Below are 21,309 nucleotides of genomic sequence, written 5' to 3'. Positions count from 1 at the left end.
CTGAAAGCCAAAGAGTGTAACTACTCTACCCGAGGAGTCAGACTGGACTCGCTTGGATGAAAGAGGCTAGCACCTAAAAATGTGTTTGTTATTGATTATGTTTCATAATCAACCTTTAATCATAACCATCAGTTCATTGTTATCCAGGTGTTGGGTAAAGACATGATTTTTTTTGGTCATATTTATCAGCTCTGTACTTGAAATCAAATCAAAGACTATGTTGTACATCAGCTCTCACTCACATTTTAAAGCCCATTCATTTGATGCCATCATGTTGCTGAGTCAGCACTAAGGTCTGAGCTGTGGTGGACGAGCTCTCATCAATGTTCCGTCGTGTTACTGTTGGAAATGTTGGAGGATTTCAACAAAATCAGATTGCAGCTTATATTAAAAAGAGACATGCAAAATCCTAGTGAATGTGTTTGATGTTTTTGTGAAAGTATAAAGAAAGTTGATGATTGCAGAATTTTTTTGTATATTTTAAAAAGGTGGTAGCCAGTTTTAAATCAGTGGAAACGGTGCGAAATGACCGGTTGAATAATAATAAAACCAGTCAAAGTGTTAAGCAAATGAAATTTAAAAAAACTATGAATCCAGTGTATCCGGCTAACACAAGGCTAAAAAGTAATCAAATTAAACCAGGATGTATCTCAGTGGAGTGTATACCCCTGCCAAGGCCCAACAGACCCTTTAAATTCAATCTAGCTGCACCAGATTGCACAGACTCCTCTAATCCTGTAAGCAAGCGAATGGATGAGGCGAAAACATAGCCTCCTTCCAAAGGAACTGCTCAAGTATTGAGGTTTTGGAGTTCTGTGAAACTGTGTCAAAGAAAGCATTGAAAGGGGATAAAAAAATGCAACAAATCATTCATATTGTGATAACAATTTTATTGAAAAAGTTTAATTTTCCCTTTAAAAAACGTCAAGCTTGTCTGGCAGTACTAAAGCGCTCTGAGCATCATATTCTCTAAGAGTAAAATAAGATAAGATCCATCTCATCTGTAACTTTGGCAAAAACACAACAGGCAGAGCTCCGTACAAAACTGGAGGAAAACACACTACCGCAAAAGAAACATCCCGACGGTCTCACTCAGTCGCTGGCAAAGCCTCCTCTGAACATACTGAAGAAAACAAGCAACTGATAATCACAGAGAAACAGAAACACAGGATGAGGCTGGAGTGTTTTTCAGTGTGTGCAGATTAACAGACGTGCACACACTGACCGGAGTGTGAAATATGAGGAAGCAGCTGAAGGAATGAGCAGGGACACAGAGGATTTAACTCATAATGTGGAGCAATGATGTCCTGAGGTCACACAGTCAGAGGACCCCAGAGCTTCAAAACAAGTTCTCATAGTCTGTGTCGGGACAAGAATGTTTCTCGTGCACCAGCTCCAATGCTTGGGTCAGAAACAGATCATTCACAGCACATGCGTTTAAATACTGCATTACAACATCTCAGCTGGAGAATCTAGTGACGGAGGAGCAGTTTCAATAATAGAGTTATAGATTACACGCTTCTGGATGTTTGATGTATCAAAGATTTTTCTTCGACTTTCAGAGAACGAAACAAAAAAGTACAGCACAGGAAAAAAGACACAAAGGTTTCCGTTCAGACCTGGTATCACCATCCCTCCTGAGCTTAGCGTGAAGTTCCCCGGTTCACACAGGATAATCAAATGATCACTTGTGATTGGATCTTACTAACACACTTATCTGCAATTAAACATGGAAGTCATTTGTGTTTGTGAGGGCCAAATGATTTGTGTGTGTGTGTTGGTGTGTGTCGACGTGAATCAGAGGGAGCGAGCAATGACTGAACACAATGAGCTGCAGATCTACTGTGACCAAGATTCGACCAATGTAAGAGAAGCACTGAGAGGCGCTAAAATAGATTCAACTCATTGTGAAACTGCAGCAGACCAGAGACGTCAGCTGAGCAGCTGCTGGCCCTTCATGTGATCCAGGCCAGATTTGCATTCACACAGCAAAGATGAATGAGATCTCACAACACACTAGGGAGCGTTCACACTTGTGCTTAGAGCCGACCACTTGTGATCGGATCACTCAGGACAAATGTTAATTTGATACCAGGTCTGAACGGGATCATGGAGAATAACTATATACAGCATGTAGCAGTGTTTGATGGGCAGCTAGTTGATAATGAGCACTATGGAAACAACCTTTTTTTTTCAACAAACCATAACAATAAAAAAAAAAAAGTTGCATATCATTGGCTAAGTACGTTTTTATGGAGGCAATGCAGAAATTGTGCGTGATGCCACGGCAGAGTATTGAGTTTAGACACCAGGTGATCACACATCCTGGACCTTGGAGGCCTCCTGTGGCCATTCGTACGTGTCCAGAGTGAAGGAGTCGTAATCAGGACTGTAGATGTGAGACAACACAAACGCCTCCTTGTCTTTAGGCTCGGGGTACACCGAAGCAATGTTGTGTTTGTACGCGTGGTTGACAACCTGGCAGAGAGGGACACGTAAAGGAATATGTGTGAGTGATTGATTAGATATTAATGATTAAGTCAGTCATTCAAGTGGCTATTTGACTCTTCAATGTCACTTAACAGGGTCTGTAAAGTAAAGATTTGATTTTTAAGACCATGATGAATGAAATTTAAGACCTTTGTCAAGAACGTCAGACATGAAGGAATATTAAGGAATATTCCAGAATTGCTGAGTACTGAGATAAATTCTGAGTTCTCACTTCACCATATTTGTAGTTTGGCTATAACGTGCTAATATCTATATCAGTGAGAAAGAAACTACAACACACAGAGACATGACAAACTATGCATGCTGTCAAAACATTTCTCTTTAAAGTGCAACAGAAGATAAATTAGATGAACATTACTATAATTAAGACTTGCTTTAAAACATTTAAAGACCTATTATGTAATATTTAAAATTTCTATGAGCTTAAGGCATAACATTCAGATGATTACATTTCAGACTTTTTAATACACCATGCAGAAACCCAGTTGAAGTATGTTTTTATTTTAAACATGAATGATATTTTTCTACATTCAGTTGATATGAGGGGTTATTAGTGAGCTGTGAGAACATGTTTGATAAAGTAGACATTTTAAATGTCAAAATTTTAAATGTCAATTGCCTCATTTGAATTTTTCTTCTCCAAGTTTTTAGCTCATCGTTCCATAACATCTGAACACGCCACCATACCTCACTATTATATTTTTATGTAGGACGTTCATGTTGAGGACACCTACCTTAACTGCTATCTTGAAGGACACCTCTCTGATGGTGCTCAGAGGAGGATAAAGTCGTCCCTCAGCCAGGTGCTCCTCTGTTACCATGCCAGCGATCGCCTGAGAGACACAATCAATAAAGTTCCACACGTCAGTCTCAGGTGTCAAACACCACATTTCGTTTTTAGAGCATCAAATAAGTAAATAAAACCCAACTTGTTGGACAAATGAACACTTGAACAAACATAAGTGTGATAAGAATGACCTAAAATGACAGAAACCATCAGAAAAATGCCTTTTCAATTTGGTCCATTTCCCATCCACTAGAGGAGACAGGGTTTATAACCAGCACTGAAGCAAGCAGCCAGGAGCCAATCAAGATGATTTTTGGAGCAAGGGAGTTGTCATCTCATCCATCTTTATATTAGGTCTATAGTCAGTGAGAGGAACGTACCTCTGCTGTGGTGAGGAAGATGTCGTCAGATATGTGGCGGACCCTGCAGGCTATAACACCCAAAGCCACTCCAGGAAAGACGTATGCGTTGTTTCCCTGCCCGGGGTAGAAGGTGCGTCCATCAGCCAGCGTCACCTTGTCAAACGGACTTCCACTGGCGAAGATGCCGCGACCCTGATAACAGAGAAGAAGAGGAGAAAAAGAGAGGGATGATAGAGGTATTCTGTGACTGCCGAGGACAGTGACGCACAAGTGTGTTAGGATGTAGATGTCAATATATAAAAGGGAAGGTTGATGGGATATTTTTCTCTATACAACCCGACAATAAAAGATGTCGTATGAATTTACTGGACAGCCATGTGTACATGATTTCTAAAAAGGAAAGATCACTTTCCAAATATTGTCATTTGGGAAATCTTACAAAGTCTCAAAATTCCTGGTCAGTTTGGTGTCAAATTTCCTGATATACTGGAACAGGCCCCGGACATACACACGATATTTCTGGGCAACAAAGACGATCGATAGCTAGAAAGGGTTTAGGAGAGTGCACAGCCCTGCCAGGGCTAATGCCTCTCGCTGTGTTAAAGACTGATTGACTTTTATTTGTTCTCTCTTGGGTCCTGCCCCACCCCTCCACAAAATGTCAAGGAAATTGGTTGACCTGTTTTTATGTTACCCTGCTAAATACAGTAACTAACTAACAAGCAAGTAACCATGAAAACATGACCTCAGCAGACATAACGATGTTTCTGTTCTATGCTGACTTTGGGGTCTACGATCTGCTGAGTGAGCCCCCCTTCAGTGAGGCTGCACACCTCTCACCTCTGTGAGCGTGTAGCACTGCTCCGCTGTGCACTCTGCCTTGCTGGTGGGGTTACTCAGGGCGAAGATGATGGGCCTCTCATTGAAGGACGCCATGTTTTTGATGATCTTCTCAGTAAACGCTCCTCCGATAGCAGCCACGCCTTCATGTTCAGGACACAGAGGGAGAATCCACAATCAGTTTTACAACAGAAATTATTTCAATTAATGAGAGCATGTGAGTAACGGTTTATTTTGTAGGATTCAATTCACATGAGAGCAATCACTGCATCTGGGTTAGTTGGACTTACATAAAATTACATTGTAGTTTTAAGCTGGAACCGTTTTCTCTCCCTCTTTGTTTCCACAATAATGTCGTCGTAAAACATTCAAACACAGTGGATTTTAAGTAGAAACCTTTATGGTCACGTTATCGCAGATTTGATTAGGAAACTGAAAGTAGCTTCCACTTCATCATACATGCAGTGTACGAATTTGAGGACCAGAATTAACATTTAATCCTTGTGAAACTGAGGCATCAGATTAAATAAACAGCATGAATTAGTTGATTTATAGCTAATTACAAAGTTGTTACTGTGGTGAACAAAACTGTAGAGAAAGGAAATTCACCTTTAACAGGTTTCTCTGTTTTTCCACTGATCAAATAAATGGATGAAAGAGACAATGTGGGTTATAAAGTGGTTTCATGAGTTAAATACAACAAAGTTCTTTGAGGGATGTCTCAGGATGTTTAGTGCGACAGCGTCTTGATGACAACCAACAGCTTTACAGCAGAAATCTACCAGTTGAACTCACCTATGATGGCAGTGGGTTTGATGGTTTCCACGACCTCCTCCAGGGTCTTCAGGTGCGGGTGGTCGTGGGCAAACTCCTCCTTCTCGTGGTTTATATTACCTCTTCCCTGAAATTGTTTAAAATTGTGTCTTTTACAAAACTCCACATGGAGCTGTTGGTTATTTATAAGCAGGGGACCTCTGAGAGGACTGAAGAGGCGAGGAACACACAAACCTTCACAATGAGACCCCTGGAGTCGACCATCCAGATCCTCTTGGCAGCTTCCTCTCTGGATACTCCCTCTTTGGCCATGGCCATGATGAGCAGGTTAGCGATTCCCAGAGCCGCCTGGTACAAGAAAGCAAAGTTGGGCAACTCTCCATCTGCCTCACAGTTTGAATTTCGGTCTCATTTTAATCTCTCTGGGATTAACTACAGTTATTTATATTTTGAGTCAGGATAAAAATCGGACAAACGTGTGTCTTCTCACCTCGCCTGCTCCTTGGAAGACAAAGGTGTGGTCTAACAGTTTGTTCTTGGTGAGCTTCAGAGCAGCGAAGACCCCGGCAACAGCTACTGACGCCGTGCCTGAAAGAAAAAACACATTTTCACTGAATCCCTTTTGTAAGAGGATTGAACTGAAAGCTGAAACACAAGACTGTTATTTTATATATTTTGGGCTCTTGATCTAATAGAAAACAGGCTGAAACCTTGGATGTCGTCGTTGAAGGTGCAGTATCGATGCCTGTATTTGTTGAGGATGCGAAAGGCGTTGCTGTTGGCGAAATCCTCAAACTGAATGAGACAGTCCATCCCGTACCTGCCGAGCGACAGAGAGTTGGTCAGACACCACGATCACCTGAACGCCTCCTGCTCACTAATGTTTCCACTCACTTGTCTGTCACCGCCTGCATGAACTCATCCACCAGGTCGTCATATTCCTTTCCTCTGATTCTCTTGTGCCTCAGTCCGATGTACAGTGGGTCATCGAGCAGCGTCTGCAGCAGAAACACTTAATCAGTGAATCATTAAGAGACAACTTGACATTACTCTCAGGATTCGGAGTTGATGACGCCTTTGAATCAGAAGAGGATTACACAAGTCACCTCAGTGACTCTCTAAGCTCGTCTGATATGTAATCTGTGACGACTGATAAGAGGCAGATATGAAGCACTGCACCAGCTCATAAAACCTGATTCCTACTTTCCTGCAGCTCAGCTATTACTCGCCTGGTTGTCAGTGCCGACGTCCAGCAGGACCGGGAGACAATTATGTGGCATAACACCCCCACACGCCGTGTAGAGCGCCAGTTTCCCGACAGGAATCCCCATCCCGTAGCTTCCAAGGTCACCAAGCCCGAGGATACGCTCCCCATCTGTCACAACGATGGCCTTCACAGAGACAAAACACATATTAGGCACATAATGATGCATTGTGTGTGCGTGTGTGTGTGTCTCTGTGTGTGTGCGTATGTGTGTAGAGAGAGAGGGTCATACCTTTATGTCTTCTTCTGGCCAGGAGTTGAGCACGGAGGCGATGTGTCCTTTGTCGTGGATGGTGATGAAGAGTCCTCTGCAAACAAGTAGTTTGGAAAGAGAAGATATTACTATTGGTGGCGTTGGAGATCTGACATGACATTGACTTCATTAATTAAAAGTAATTTCATCATCCTTTGTGTGGAGCCTAAAGTGACTGACATTAAAACATTTTAATACTTTTTATAACCCCAGTGTCTGTGTTTGGATCAAACTCTTGATTGGAGGTTTGGTTATAGATCTGAAAACTGCAGGAATGTCAGGAAAACAAAAATGCGCTGTGAAAACTGAGAGCAAAAATGCTCTCAGTTTTCCTGAGAGTAGGAGTCAGACCTCAACAAAACCCTCAGTGTGAGTCACACTCCTCTGTAAACCCTCACCGTGGTCTCCTGAAGGCGAGTCCGTACTGCTGACATGCCAGACCGACGGTGGGCGTGTACACGATGGGCATGAACTCCTCGATGTAAGAGGTCAACAAACGGTAGAACAGCTTCTCGTTTCTGTCCTGTAGCGTCATCAACAGGATGTACCTGAGACGGAGGAAGAGAGAAATCATGATTTATGGTTTGGAAATTTACATCATGGTCCATGATTTATCAAATATATAAAATATACCTGAACTCAAAATAATTATTCTGCTTGCATCATCTATTTGGAGGGGCAGATGGATTAAAAACAAAAAGAAAAGTCCTATATCATAACCATGCTCTATCATCATGTGTGTTTTATTTAGTACCTTCATTTTGTTCAAAGCATTTTATGCTCTTAAAGCAGCCGAGATACATGACATACTTGAACCAGGACAGCTCCACAGGTTCTTGATGGGACTGAACCCAGGAATGTATTGAGGTTTTAAACTACTAGAACCCTGTTGGCCTCTTTAAAAGCCTTTGTGGTGCAGTGGATACACTTTTAATCACGCGATGAAAGACGAAAACATCTGTGACCCGGCACCAGATGTGACATGCTTAAGAAGATTTAACCAAACAAGTGGGACAGGCCCCCGATAACTATAAGCTCATGTGACAAATCTTGGTCTGCACTTCAGCACAGCGTCCGAGTTTGTTCTCTCACTTGTCCAGAGGGTTGGAGCGTGTCTCGTAGCTCTTCATGACCCGCAGGACCTGCACGTCCTGGGAGAGGAAGCAAGGGGGCAGCAGGCCGTGGATGCCCAGTTGTAGGCGCTCTTCCAGGGTGAAAGCCATGCCCTGCAGGGTGGAAGAAAGATTGGTTTTACAACACTTTGATCTCAGGGAGGAGTTTGCACAAACGAAATAAAAAAAGCACACAATCCAGACCCGAGTGACTCACATGTTAGTCATCACGCTGTGCGGTGAGTCACGACTCATACTTGCTCCCAAATACAGAGGTCTTTTTCATCTTTTTTTCTAAATTATAAATGATTCATTTTTTGTATGGAAACAAAACAAGGCCCAGTAGAAATGTCCTGCGTTGTTCAGCAGTGAATTACATGAGGCCGAGCATTTACTCGGGTGAGCTGTGTGGAGTGAGAGGTTTAATCTATTTATTCTGTCCAATAGCGTGAGAGCCAGAACTCACTCCCTCCCAAATCAGCTCCACTTCTCTTTCCTCCTCCCTTCTTCATCACTCTTTCCATTTCCTCTTGAATCTCACACACCAGAGGAAACACAAACCTACATGAGGAATGAACTCACATTCTATGGTCAGTTTATTTGACCGTGTGTATTTTCTGAACACACTCTTGTCTCAATAAATTGTTCATGCCCTGGAGAGCTGGGTGTGAAATGTGACACTCTATTTGATATTTGGTTTCTAATTAAACCCACAGTTTACAATCGATACCTCTACAGTTGCCCACAAGCCGCATGCTTCCCCATTGAGGAGTATTTTGATGCTGAGCAACACTACAAAGCTTTAAGTTGCACACTGTGTAGCAGCTTTCACTGTAGCTGCCCAACATTAGCTCTGCCTGCAAGGTCAGTTAAGGAGATACTACTGAGATACCTTTAATACCCATGCCCTAAATACCAAACATGAGAGAGAGAGAGAGACAGGCAGTGAGATAGGAAGAAAGAGAGTGAGAGCCACAGAGAGAAAGTTAATGTGGAATACAATTTAAAAATACTATTACCATCAGGGCGCATGGAACTTTTCACATGCAAACAGTATCGACAAATCAGAAGCCGATCGATATGGATTTCTGGGGGCTCATGTTGATATTAGGTCGGAAACAATTCTGATAATATGTCAGGCAATATATGTATTTAAAAAATTGGCAATGAATTCTAGTATGTTGTTATCAAACCCTCATGAGTGAAGAAATGTAATTGAGCCTTAAAAATTTATAGATTACTCTGAGCTCTATTTTAAAAACTATAAATCTGCAAATACTTACAGAACCTGATGCGTTTGTGAAAGGCTCAGGCTCTAAAACAAATGTTGTTCGTCCACATTATCAATGAAATATAGAAATACTTCCAACACTACAGCAATACACATGTACAGAAAGCATGGATGCACAGGTGATAAATTCAGTGTTTCTTTTGCGTCACTTTATAGTTATTTGTTGTTGTTTTATGTCTTTTTAGTTTTGTATTTGCAATGTATTTGTGCACTCTATGACTGGCTGGGCCCTGGGGCCTGTGCCCAGTAGGGCTGCTCAGTAATCCATCCATGAACCATATCAGTGTGAACGTGGCCAAAGAAAAGTCACAGATTAACAGAGTTAAGATAAACCTATTAGAGTGAGCAGGTAAAGAGGCACTAAAGTAAACTCATTAAGGTGACACTCCTGAGCAGCAGCTGTAGTGACGCTAGCCTACACACACGACTCCAGTTCAAACCACATTGTGAAGTACTGTACCGTGGTGTTATAATATCACAGGACAACATATAATTACAAGTCCAATTAAAAAAAAATCCTTCAGTCAGTTTTTATCTCCATCTTGTCGTGATGACACTCATCTCAATTTGACGTTGATCCGATGAAAACCCTGGTACAAGTGTATCAAAGAAAAAATGTGGAATATGGCCAAAATGGCCACTAAATGCAATATAGCAGGCTTCCTGTTGTGTTTTTCCAATTGCACCCAGAGACTTTTTTGTTTGTCTGGTCATGATACACCTGTATATCGATTTTTGTGAAGATAGGTCAATGGGAACACCTTCCGGGGGTCTCGGGCTGTCTCGGGGGGCACCGTTGAGCCATTTTGCGACGCCCATTGAAAATTCCTTCAGAATACGTAAATTTTCACCACTTTCTAACTTTCTGCAAATTTTGGTAAGAAGTTGAGCATGTTAAAGCCCTCAAAAAGCCAATTCATTTGCCTGAATAATAATAATAATAATAATAATAATAACGAGAGACTTGTTTTTTCTCAGATAACTGAGATTCCTACTTTAACCTCTTGTCTCCATTGGTTGATCGAAATTATATCTATTTGGCAAAATTAACACTTTTTAGGTGACATATCAAGGTAGTATGTTGTGAATTATGTTTTATCACCACATCAATCTAGAATTGTTATTTCTATGTTAATGTTTTGGTTAAAGTCATGTTTTCATTTCCTTTTTGTTGGGGACCCAAAATGATTGTCTGCTTCTGCCAACCATGTTTCATATGAACCACAAATCACGTTAAGAAGCAATCACCAGTGAAATTAAATCACTTCCAATACACCTCAATATTGTTTTACTCAAATAAATACCAGCACTGTACTGTATAAAGCTGGTGCTGCACACGTTACAATATAAAAACCTTTTAAATACAAATTAATGGATTCAAGATTCAAGATTCAAGATTCAAGATTCAAGATTTTTATTGTCAAATGAACAGAGATAACATTAAGCACTCGCTGTCAATGAAATACTTGGGTCACAGGCTCTCTTTAAGCAATGCTCAGTAATTTCAACCCAAAAAAATAAAATTAAAATAGAAATAGTATAAAATAGAATAAAAAAGAATTAAATAGAACGAGCACATCCATTTTGAAGCGTTGCATGCTTTTTGTCTGAAAAAAACAAAAATAACCAGTTCTGAGAGAGAGAGAGACGTAACCTTTGCAAGACATAAAGTTTCCTTTGATCTAGGAAGACTGAAATCAAAGGATTCATGGTCCATGTATGTACGCGTTACAGAACATCATGTTTTAATGGCGTGTAATCAAACTTTGACGCCACGCCACGGTCACACTGTGTGATTAAAAAAAAATCCGTCAGTTAGTTTTTATCTCCATCTTGTCGTGATGACACTCATCTCAATTTGAAGTTGATCCCATGAAAACCCTGGTACAAGTGTATCAAAGAAAAAATGTGGAATATGGCCAAAATGGCCACTAAATGCAATATAGCAGGCTTCCTGTTGTGTTTTTCCAATTGCACCCAGAGACTTTTTTGTTTGTCTGGTCATGATACACCTGTATATCGATTTTTGTGAAGATAGGTCAATGGGAACACCTTCCGGGGGTCTCGGGCTGTCTCGGGGGGCACCGTTGAGCCATTTTGCGACGCCCATTGAAAATTCCTTCAGAATACGTAAATTTTCACCACTTTCTAACTTTCTGCAAATTTTGGTAAGAAGTTGAGCATGTTAAAGCCCTCAAAAAGCCAATTCATTTGCCTGAATAATAATAATAATAATAATAATAATATAAAAAATATAAAAATAGTACAGTATATATAGTATATAATATAACATAATATATATTTATATATGATAGTAATTATACCAATATAATAGCAGTATATAGTAATAATGGCAGCAACAACAGTATATATAATAATAGTAAATATAATAATAATGAAAATAAAAATTTTAGGGCTGCAAAGCAGCACTGGGTGGGCCCGAGCACATCCATTTTGAAGCGTTGCATGCTTTTTGTCTGAAAAAACAAAAATAACCAGTTCTGAGAGAGAGAGAGACGTAACTTTTGCAAGACATAAAGTTTCCTTTGATCTAGGAAGACTGAAATCAAAGGATTCATGGTCCATGTATGTCCGCGTTACAGAACATCGTGTTTTAATGGCGTGTAATCAAACTTTGACACCACGCCACGGTCACACCGTGTGATTAAAAAAAAATCTGTCAGTCAGTTTTTATCTCCATCTTGTCGTGATGACACTCATCTCAATTTGAAGTTGATCCGATGAAAACCCTGGTACAAGTGTATCAAAGAAAAAATGTGGATTATGGCCAAAATGGCCACTAAATGCAAAATAGCAGGCTTCCTGTTTTGTTTTTACAATTGCACCAAGAGACTTTTTTGTTTGTCTGGTCATGATACACCTGTATATCGATTTTTGTGAAGATAGGTCAATGGGAACACCTTCTGGGGGTCTCGGGCTGTCTCGGGGGGCACCGTTGAGCCATTTTGCGACGCCCATTGAAAATTCCTTCAGAATATGTAAATTTTCACCACTTTCTAACTTTCTGCAAATTTTGGTAAGAAGTTGAGCATGTTAAAGCCCTCAAAAAGCCAATTCATTTGCCTGAATAATAATAATAATAATAATAACAAGACATAAAGTTTCCTTTGATCTAGGAAGACTGAAATCAAAGGATTCATGGTCCATGTATGTCCGCGTTACAGAACATCGTGTTTTAATGGCGTGTAATCAAATTTTGACGCCACGCCACGGTCACACCGTGTGATTAAAAAAAAATCCGTCAGTCAGTTTTTATCTCCATCTTGTTGTGATGACACTCATCTCAATTTGAAGTTGATCCGATGAAAACCCTGGTACAAGTGTATCAAAGAAAAAATGTGGAATATGGCCAAAATGGCCACTAAATACAAAATATCAGGCTTCCTGTTTTGTTTTTACAATTGCACCCAGAGACTTTTTTGTTTGTTTGGTCATGATACACCTGTATATCGATTTTTGTGAAGATAGGTCAATGGGAACACCTTCCGGGGGTCTCGGGGGGTCTCGGGGGGCACCGTTGAGCCATTTTGCGACGCCCATTGAAAATTCCTTCAGAATACGTAAATTTTCACCACTTTCTGACTTTCTGCAAATTTTGGTAAGAAGTTGAGCATGTTAAAGCCCTCAAAAAGCCAATTCATTTGCCTGAATAATAATAATAAATATTCACAAATCACAATTTGTCTCATAGGGCTTGAACAAGGGTTGGCATCCTCTGCCCTTAACCCTCAACAAGAGTAAGGAATAACTACTAAAACTAAAATTTTTAGGGCTGCAAAGCAGCACTGGGTGGGCCCGAGCACATCCATTTTGAAGCGTTGCATGCTTTTTGTCTGAAAAAACAAAAATAACCAGTTCTGAGAGAGAAAGAGACGTGACCTTTGCAAGACATAAAGTTTCCTTTGATCTAGGAAGACTGAAATCAAAGGATTCATGGTCCATGTATGTCCGCGTTACAGAACATCGTGTTTTAATGGCGTGTAATCAAATTTTGACGCCACGCCACGGTCACACCGTGTGATTAAAAAAAAATCCGTCAGTCAGTTTTTATCTCCATCTTGTTGTGATGACACTCATCGCAATTTGAAGTTGATCCGATGAAAACCCTGGTACAAGTGTATCAAAGAAAAAATGTGGAATATGGCCAAAATGGCCACTAAATACAAAATATCAGGCTTCCTGTTTTGTTTTTACAATTGCACCCAGAGACTTTTTTGTTTGTTTGGTCATGATACACCTGTATATCGATTTTTGTGAAGATAGGTCAATGGGAACACCTTCCGGGGGTCTCGGGGGGTCTCGGGGGGCACCGTTGAGCCATTTTGCGACGCCCATTGAAAATTCCTTCAGAATACGTAAATTTTCACCACTTTCTGACTTTCTGCAAATTTTGGTAAGAAGTTGAGCATGTTAAAGCCCTCAAAAAGCCAATTCATTTGCCTGAATAATAATAATAATAATAATAATAATAATAATAATAATAATAATAATCCTTACAATTTCAATAGGGTCTCACCAGACACCTTTGATGTCTGTGCTCGGGCCCTAATAATAATAATCCTTACAATTTCAATAGGGTCTCACCAGACACCTTTGATGTCTGTGCTCGGGCCCTAATTATGGATAAATTGATGGTTCCAGCTTGGCTGAAACTCTGTTATGTCACAATTCTCTGATACAAAACTCAGAGCTCCCCTCTCACACCCATGATCCAAATACAATGCAAAATAATAATAATAATGAATAAAAAGAAAGGAAGCGAAAAAGGAGGAAACAAGGAAGGAAGATAAGAAGCGATGGAGAAAAGAAGACAATACAACATTAATATTAACTAAAATTTTTAGGGCTGCAAAGCAGCACTGGGTGGGCCCGAGCACGTCCATTTTGAAGCGTTGCATGCTTTTTGTCTGAAAAAACAAAAATAACCAGTTCTGAGAGAGAAAGAGACGTGACCTTTGCAAGACATAAAGTTTCCTTTGATCTAGGAAGACTGAAATCAAAGGATTCATGGTCCATGTATGTCCGCGTTACAGAACATCGTGTTTTAATGGCGTGTAATCAAATTTTGACGCCACGCCATGGTCACACCGTGTGATTAAAAAAAAATCCGTCAGTCAGTTTTTATCTCCATCTTGTTGTGATGACACTCATCTCAATTTTAAGTTGATCCGATGAAAACCCTGGTACAAGTGCATCAAAGAAAAAATGTGGAATATGGCCAAAATGGCCACTAAATACAAAATATCAGGCTTCCTGATTTGTTTTTACAATTGCACCCAGAGACTTTTTTGTTTGTTTGGTCATGATACACCTGTATATCGATTTTTGTGAAGATAGGTCAATGGGAACACCTTCCGGGGGTCTCGGGGGGTCTCGGGGGGCACCGTTGAGCCATTTTGCGACGCCCATTGAAAATTCCTTCAGAATACGTAAATTTTCACCACTTTCTAACTTTCTGCAAATTTTGGTAAGAAGTTGAGCATGTTAAAGCCCTCAAAAAGCCAATTCATTTGCCTGAATAATAATAATAATAATAATAATAATAAATATAACATTTTTAGGGCTGCAAAGCAGCACTGGGTGGGCCCGAGCACATCCATTTTGAAGCGTTGCATGCTTTTTGTCTGAAAAAAACAAAAATAACCAGTTCTGAGAGAGAGAGAGACGTAACCTTTGCAAGACATAAAGTTTCCTTTGATCTAGGAAGACTGAAATCAAAGGATTCATGGTCCATGTATGTACGCGTTACAGAACATCATGTTTTAATGGCGTGTAATCAAACTTTGACGCCACGCCACGGTCACACTGTGTGATTAAAAAAAAATCCGTCAGTCAGTTTTTATCTCCATCTTGTCGTGATGACACTCATCTCAATTTGAAGTTGATCCGATGAAAACCCTGGTACAAGTGTATCAAAGAAAAAATGTGGAATATGGCCAAAATGGCCACTAAATGCAATATAGCAGGCTTCCTGTTGTGTTTTTCCAATTGCACCCAGAGATTTTTTTGTTTGTCTGGTCATGATACACCTGTATATCGATTTTTGTGAAGATAGGTCAATGGGAACACCTTCCGGGGGTCTCGGGCTGTCTCGGGGGGCACCGTTGAGCCATTTTGCGACGCCCATTGAAAATTCCTTCAGAATACGTAAATTTTCACCACTTTCTAACTTTCTGCAAATTTTGGTAAGAAGTTGAGCATGTTAAAGCCCTCAAAAAGCCAATTCATTTGCCTGAATAATAATAATAATAATAATAATAATAATAATTAAAGTAGCAGAACAGACCTTCATGTTTAAATCGTCTCAACTGTGTTTTGACTAGGAATAGTTCACCTATAAATGTCATTTATGAATACAGCTTCCATGGATATTGTGAGTAATGGCAGTGTCACGTTTCACAAATTCCTGAATTGCAGATAAAATCAAAAAGTGAGACATGTCTGGCTTTTTGTGATTCGTGAATTTGTGATTGTTAAAATATTGGACAGAATAAATATAAAGGGAAAATAATATTCTGTTATATCCTCGTTATGTTTTGCAAAGACCCTGGAAATAATGGGTCTGTAATTTTGGAAGGTTTATTAACACTACACAATGTTTCCTCATGCAATTTGTCTACCGAAATAGTAAAGTTGTCCCATTAATATTACAGCTTTATCTCCCCGGAATGTGAGGATGTATTTAGAAAGTTGTTACTTTTTATGTTGCTGCTTTATGATTGAAATAATTGTATTCCCTCATGAATCTCGGTACCTCATAAGGATGAAGCAAAAGTGAAACTTGAAGCCCTGCATCACTTTTATTTATTTAGTACAAAATTATCAATCTAAAGGGATTTTCAACATGTTTACACTTTTAAGGTGGAAAGAAAAAAAAATCTGTTAATGAGAAAACTTTCAGAAAGAGTAACTGGAGGAGGGATCTCTCTTCTTGGACATAGATAACAATAAAAAACTAGTAAACACAAGTATGTTGGAGTCTGAAAACAGTTCGTTTGAATCCAATGAACACATTTCTCTCTGTGCCATATTGTCTATGGTGATTTGGAACCATTACATAAAAGGTACACAATTATTATATCAAGGGTTATATAAACAGCTATGTCCCCAGTTTGACACAAGTTGCAGACATTTGCTGCATGTCACCCTCCTCTCAACGTATTTTCTATCAGTCTCAACTGTCAAAGTAAAGGTGTACAGATCCAATTAGACATTGAAAATTCCTTCAGAATACGTAAATTTTCACCACTTTCTAACTTTCTGCAAATTTTGGTAAGAAATTGAGCATGTTAAAGCCCTCAAAAAGCCAATTCATTTGCCTGAATAATAATAATAATAATAATAATAATAATAAAAATTTTAGGGCTGCAAAGCAGCACTGGGTGGGCCCGAGCACATCCATTTTGAAGCGTTGCATGCTTTTTGTCTGAAAAAACAAAAATAACCAGTTCTGAGAGAGAGAGAGACGTAACCTTTGCAAGACATAAAGTTTCCTTTGATCTAGGAAGACTGAAATCAAAGGATTCATGGTCCATGTATGTCCGCGTTACAGAACATCGTGTTTTAATGGCGTGTAATCAAACTTTGACACCACGCCACGGTCACACCGTGTGATTAAAAAAAAATCTGTCAGTCAGTTTTTATCTCCATCTTGTTGTGATGACACTCATCTCAATTTGAAGTTGATCCGATGAAAACCCTGGTACAAGTGTATCAAAGAAAAAATGTGGAATATGGCCAAAATGGCCACTAAATGCAAAATAGCAGGCTTCCTGTTGTGTTTTTCCAATTGCACCAAGAGACTTTTTTGTTTGTCTGGTCATGATACACCTGTATATCGATTTTTGTGAAGATAGGTCAATGGGAACACCTTCTGGGGGTCTCGGGGGGTCTCGGGGGGCACCGTTGAGCCATTTTGCGACGCCCATTGAAAATTCCTTCAGAATATGTAAATTTTCACCACTTTCTAACTTTCTGCAAATTTTGGTAAGAAGTTGAGCATGTTAAAGCCCTCAAAAAGCCATTTCATTTGCCTGAATAATAATAATAATAATAATAATAATAATAATAATAATAATCCTTACAATTTCAATAGGGTCTCACCAGACACCTTTGATGTCTGTGCTCGGGCCCTAATAATAATCCTTACAATTTCAATAGGGTCTCACCAGACACCTTTGATGTCTGTGCTCGGGCCCTAATAATCCTTACAATTTCAATAGGGTCTCACCAGACACCTTTGATGTCTGTGCTCGGGCCCTAAATACAGTAAAGAGGGGGGTTAATTTGTATAATTATATTGTGTTTTAGAGAAGTCACTGAGGAGCTGTGGTTGTAAAAATGTAGGTGCAAGAGTGTGTTGCCCTTTGTCCATAAAAAGAGAATACACATGACAAAATATGTGGAATAAGTATATGTGTAAAACAGAGCTAATCACCCACGTGTTTTATGAAATTTCTAACAATGTAAATTCTTTAAACTTAATTGAATTTCAAGAATTCTCCAAAAGGCAAAACCACCCATTTCAAGTAGAGCTCCATTTCCTGACTGCTTGCACCGAACTAACCTGTGAGTCAGCGTACAATACAAGTGCTGACTGGGCATCAGCAGGGGAAGGAAGTGCGTTCTACCTCCTTAATCAAAGCTATAAACTCAGCTGAAGCTTCTTTATCTGTGCTGGTGTCCTCATAGAACAGGAAGGCAGCTAAAAAGAAGAGAGTTATTCCCCATTGGCAAGTTTTTTACTGTAAAACCACTGGTGAGTCACTTGCTGGATGTTCTTCTTTAGTTCTGGCACAACCAGTGAAACTGCAGAATCTTTTGGAGGAGCATTATTTTCCTCTTTAACACTGAAAACTACTCTTACCATAATGTGATTCTTTTTAAAGAGAAGTGGGTTGTCAATTCAAACCAAGTCTACACTGAGGATTGACCCTTGAGGAACCCCATGACAAGAAAGGGGAAACTGGAGATTGTGAGTTTCCAACCACAACAGAGAAACTTCTTTTTGACAGATAGGATTGTAACAGATTGTCAGCAGAGCCTTTTAAACCCACCAAGGTTTTATTCCTCCTCTTAGGGATCGACAAGCATCTGAAGTCTCCGTCTTTGGGTATCACAGCCAAACATTACGGGCAAGTAGGAATGGAGGCTGCATGATCTGACCACACCCAGACCTTTAAATAACTTCCACTTCAAAACCCTTTCCTTAACCTCGAATTTATGGTATTATGATTTTACTGAGACTGGGAGAGAGCAGAGATAGGGACAGACAACTGTACAGACAGGAACCATTCATAGCTCTGCCCACTTGACAACCTCACTTTAGATAGCAGCTTTTACACTCATGTGCTACTCCAGTGCCGCATAAATGTGGTATTTACTTGCTATATATGGTATTCTCTGTTTGCATGTGTCTAACCATCATGGCATATGGTATGTAGGACTTCAGGTTTTCTGTTGACACAGTTATGTGACTGTAATGGCAACACAGCTTCCCCGACAGAGAGAAGATCACTTTATTTTTCTTTGCTACACATTTGCACAGCTAAAGCGTTAATGTTGTTTTTGTTGAAAAATGCAATAGCCTACTTATATGACCTAACTATTATTTATACATGTTCTGTAGTTATTGTGTAGAATGTCTCATGTGTGTGTTTTTGCCGTATTCCCAGAGCCTTACAGGGCCTGTGGAAGTCCAGTTTTCATGACCTCTGTATGTGGTGCATGGTCAATAACACTCATGTGCAGGTAACACTGTGAACATGACCCACATAATCCACCCCCAGTATTATGACACAGTAATGAAATGAGCCTAAACGCACGTCAATAACTTAAAACTGCACCTTTCAAATAAATTAATATTAAACTGAGGGTGTGAGAAGATCTGTATATAGAGTTCTTCTAATAATAATAATAATATCACAATAAACTTTATTTATAAACCATTTTTTAAAAACGGACTTATCTGTGAATTTGGGAACAACGTTAAAAGTTAAATGTTGGATATTTTTTAGCTGAATAAATTCCTTATTCTTCAACGTGAAAAGTTTTGGCTTCTCTAAGTCAGTATTTGACAGAAAACAAAACATTTGAGTTTTAGTCAAAACAAATATGAGGATGTGTCTACTTGGGCTCTGAAAACCTGTGACAGTTAACATCCAATGTAATTGGAAACTTAATGTCATAAAATGTTTATTGACCAGGAGATTATTGTTTAATCTATGAAATATACAGCAGGTTAACAGGGGCCCTTTGGGGATCAATGTCGAACATTGCACTTTGTACTTTCAATAAAATTCATAGGCTGCGGAAGCTCTGTATGAGGGTGTGTGTGTGTCTGTGTGTGTGTGTGATTTGTACTGTGAACGGCTGCAAGCGGTTGTGAAGACTAGAAAAGCTCCATGTAAATGTAGTTTACAATTTGATGCTCTAAAATGCAAAATCTCGATATTGGCCCACAAAGATCTCATTTATCAGCTGTGCAGCTTTCACATACAGCACAGTGTTTGGTCCTTACATGTATATAACAATCGTCTTGTTGCGTTTGTTTTTCAGTTATGACTGTCACACTACATAATAAAGAAGTTCTATGGAGTTCATTCGCTGTATATATCTGTTTTTAAAGGGTCATACAACAATGACGGCAATCACCTCTTTCACACAGAGTTAGGAGCACAAAGCTGGTATTAAATGATATATACAGTGAGTTGTTTTAAATGCACTGGTTTCAGATCAGAATTCAGTTTGGCCCAGTTAACAAAGCCCAGGTATGGGAAAGGGAAAATGGTATTGGAGGATCTCTAGTTCACACCCTGACCCTCACCTAGTGTTGTTGTGTATATATAAGCTCCATGAACCTGAGGTGTAGTGATTTGTATTTAAGGATCCAGGCCCTTGTGACCGTGAGGGAAAGTAGCAGACGCATTGTGGACAGCTCACCTTGTTGAGGTGGGGGTTCCTGGTGATATCGTAGCCTCGCTTCTTGGTGCTGATGCTGCCCTTGCGGGTCTTCCCGGAGTGGCAGACCCGCACAGCCTGGAAAGAGGGCCTGTCCGCCGGCAGGCTCCCGGCGGGAGGACCCGCGGACCCGGCCAGGACCCGCAGCCCGCCCGCGGCCGTGCGCCTGCACAGGGACAGCGCTGCTCTGCCCGGGAGAGAGTTCATGTTTCCTGCAGACAACCAGGGAGACGAACAGGGTCAGAACCGGAGGGGGGGTGGAAATACAAAGTAATCTCCCGGTTACAAATATAAAGTAATGACAGGAATGAATCCAGTAAACAACCTGCTGTGAGTGCAATAGCTCTGGAGAAGCTGAGTCACCACAGTGATAAACAACAGCTCGTATTACTCCTTTATCTCAGTGCTAAGAAAACATTAAAACCCGTAATAATAAGGTAGAAAGTATTAAGATGTGGAGACTGAACCTCCAGCCGACGTGTTCCCTGTTTTCACTCAGATGTCCTGCAGCTAGCTCCTGATAGCATCCCGCAGGTTTTAAGAGAATTAGCTCTTTCTTCAGGGGACAATCTGCGCAGCTAATGCTAGCTGGCTAGCAGGAAGCTAACAACCAGCAGCTCCTTGTACCTGGAGATGACGTGAAGCTGCTGTGACCTCAGTCCTCAGGAGACGGTGCGATGCTCCTGTGGGTCAGCGGAGGTTGTGGAACGGGGATCGAACACACGAGCAGCTGATCCAGGATCCTGTGACTTTGACAGTTTGCGCTTGCGGGTCAGTCCGCCCACAGTCCGCCCAGAGCCCGGCCTCTCAGAGCCGAGGAGCCGCCAATCACATGGAGGAGGAGGCGGAGGAGCAGCCAGCACCTCCTCCCTGCTCCCTCACTGTAAACACTCACATCTGTTACAACTCTAAACAGAATCATATCAATGAGCCATTTAGTTTCATCTTGTTGTTGGAAGCACTGAAACAAAAGAATGTGTGTGTATTTTTTTTTGTGCTGCATGTTGTATTTTATTTCTCCTACTTTAATTTGTATACTGATATAGACCTTTAACTGGGGTAACGCCTTTAAAATTAACTTATTTTTTATTTTCTAGATTATTTTCCTTTTAATACACAATTGAATATATATATA

The 21,309-nt window shown here is 40.2% G+C and overlaps 1 protein-coding gene across 1 annotated transcript; it reads right to left on the bottom strand.

Annotated features, from left to right (window-relative positions):
• Positions 1-875: 875 nt before the first annotated feature.
• me3 (malic enzyme 3, NADP(+)-dependent, mitochondrial) lies at positions 876-20,918 on the bottom strand. Its single transcript, XM_061088537.1, has 15 exons — positions 20,802-20,918; positions 20,157-20,386; positions 7,884-8,017; positions 7,190-7,339; positions 6,771-6,846; positions 6,504-6,665; positions 6,169-6,272; positions 5,985-6,094; positions 5,765-5,862; positions 5,509-5,622; positions 5,296-5,401; positions 4,501-4,643; positions 3,679-3,852; positions 3,246-3,344; positions 876-2,478 (listed from the first exon to the last, which is right to left on the bottom strand). Exons 2-15 carry the CDS (start codon positions 20,379-20,381, stop codon positions 2,317-2,319), a joined length of 1,857 nt encoding a protein of 618 aa, XP_060944520.1. The 5' UTR covers positions 20,382-20,386; positions 20,802-20,918; the 3' UTR covers positions 876-2,316.
• Positions 20,919-21,309: the final 391 nt, after the last annotated feature.

Source organism: Limanda limanda, chromosome 16 (genome assembly GCF_963576545.1).
Source record: "Limanda limanda chromosome 16, fLimLim1.1, whole genome shotgun sequence".
Lineage (NCBI taxonomy): Eukaryota > Metazoa > Chordata > Actinopteri > Pleuronectiformes > Pleuronectidae > Limanda > Limanda limanda.
This window is presented reverse-complemented; position numbering and strand designations above follow the sequence as displayed.

Excerpts from the sequence above, each read along its gene's own strand:
- me3 (XM_061088537.1), bottom strand. The coding sequence starts at position 20,381 with ATGAACTCTCTCCCGGGCAGAGCAGCGCTGTCCCTGTGCAGGCGCACG. Across the intron at positions 3,853-4,500 it reads AGTGCTACACGCTCACAGAG|GGTCGCGGCATCTTCGCCAG; the intron begins GTGAGAGGTGTG and ends CTCTGTTATCAG. Across the intron at positions 2,479-3,245 it reads CCTTCAAGATAGCAGTTAAG|GTTGTCAACCACGCGTACAA; the intron begins GTAGGTGTCCTC and ends CCTCTCTGCCAG.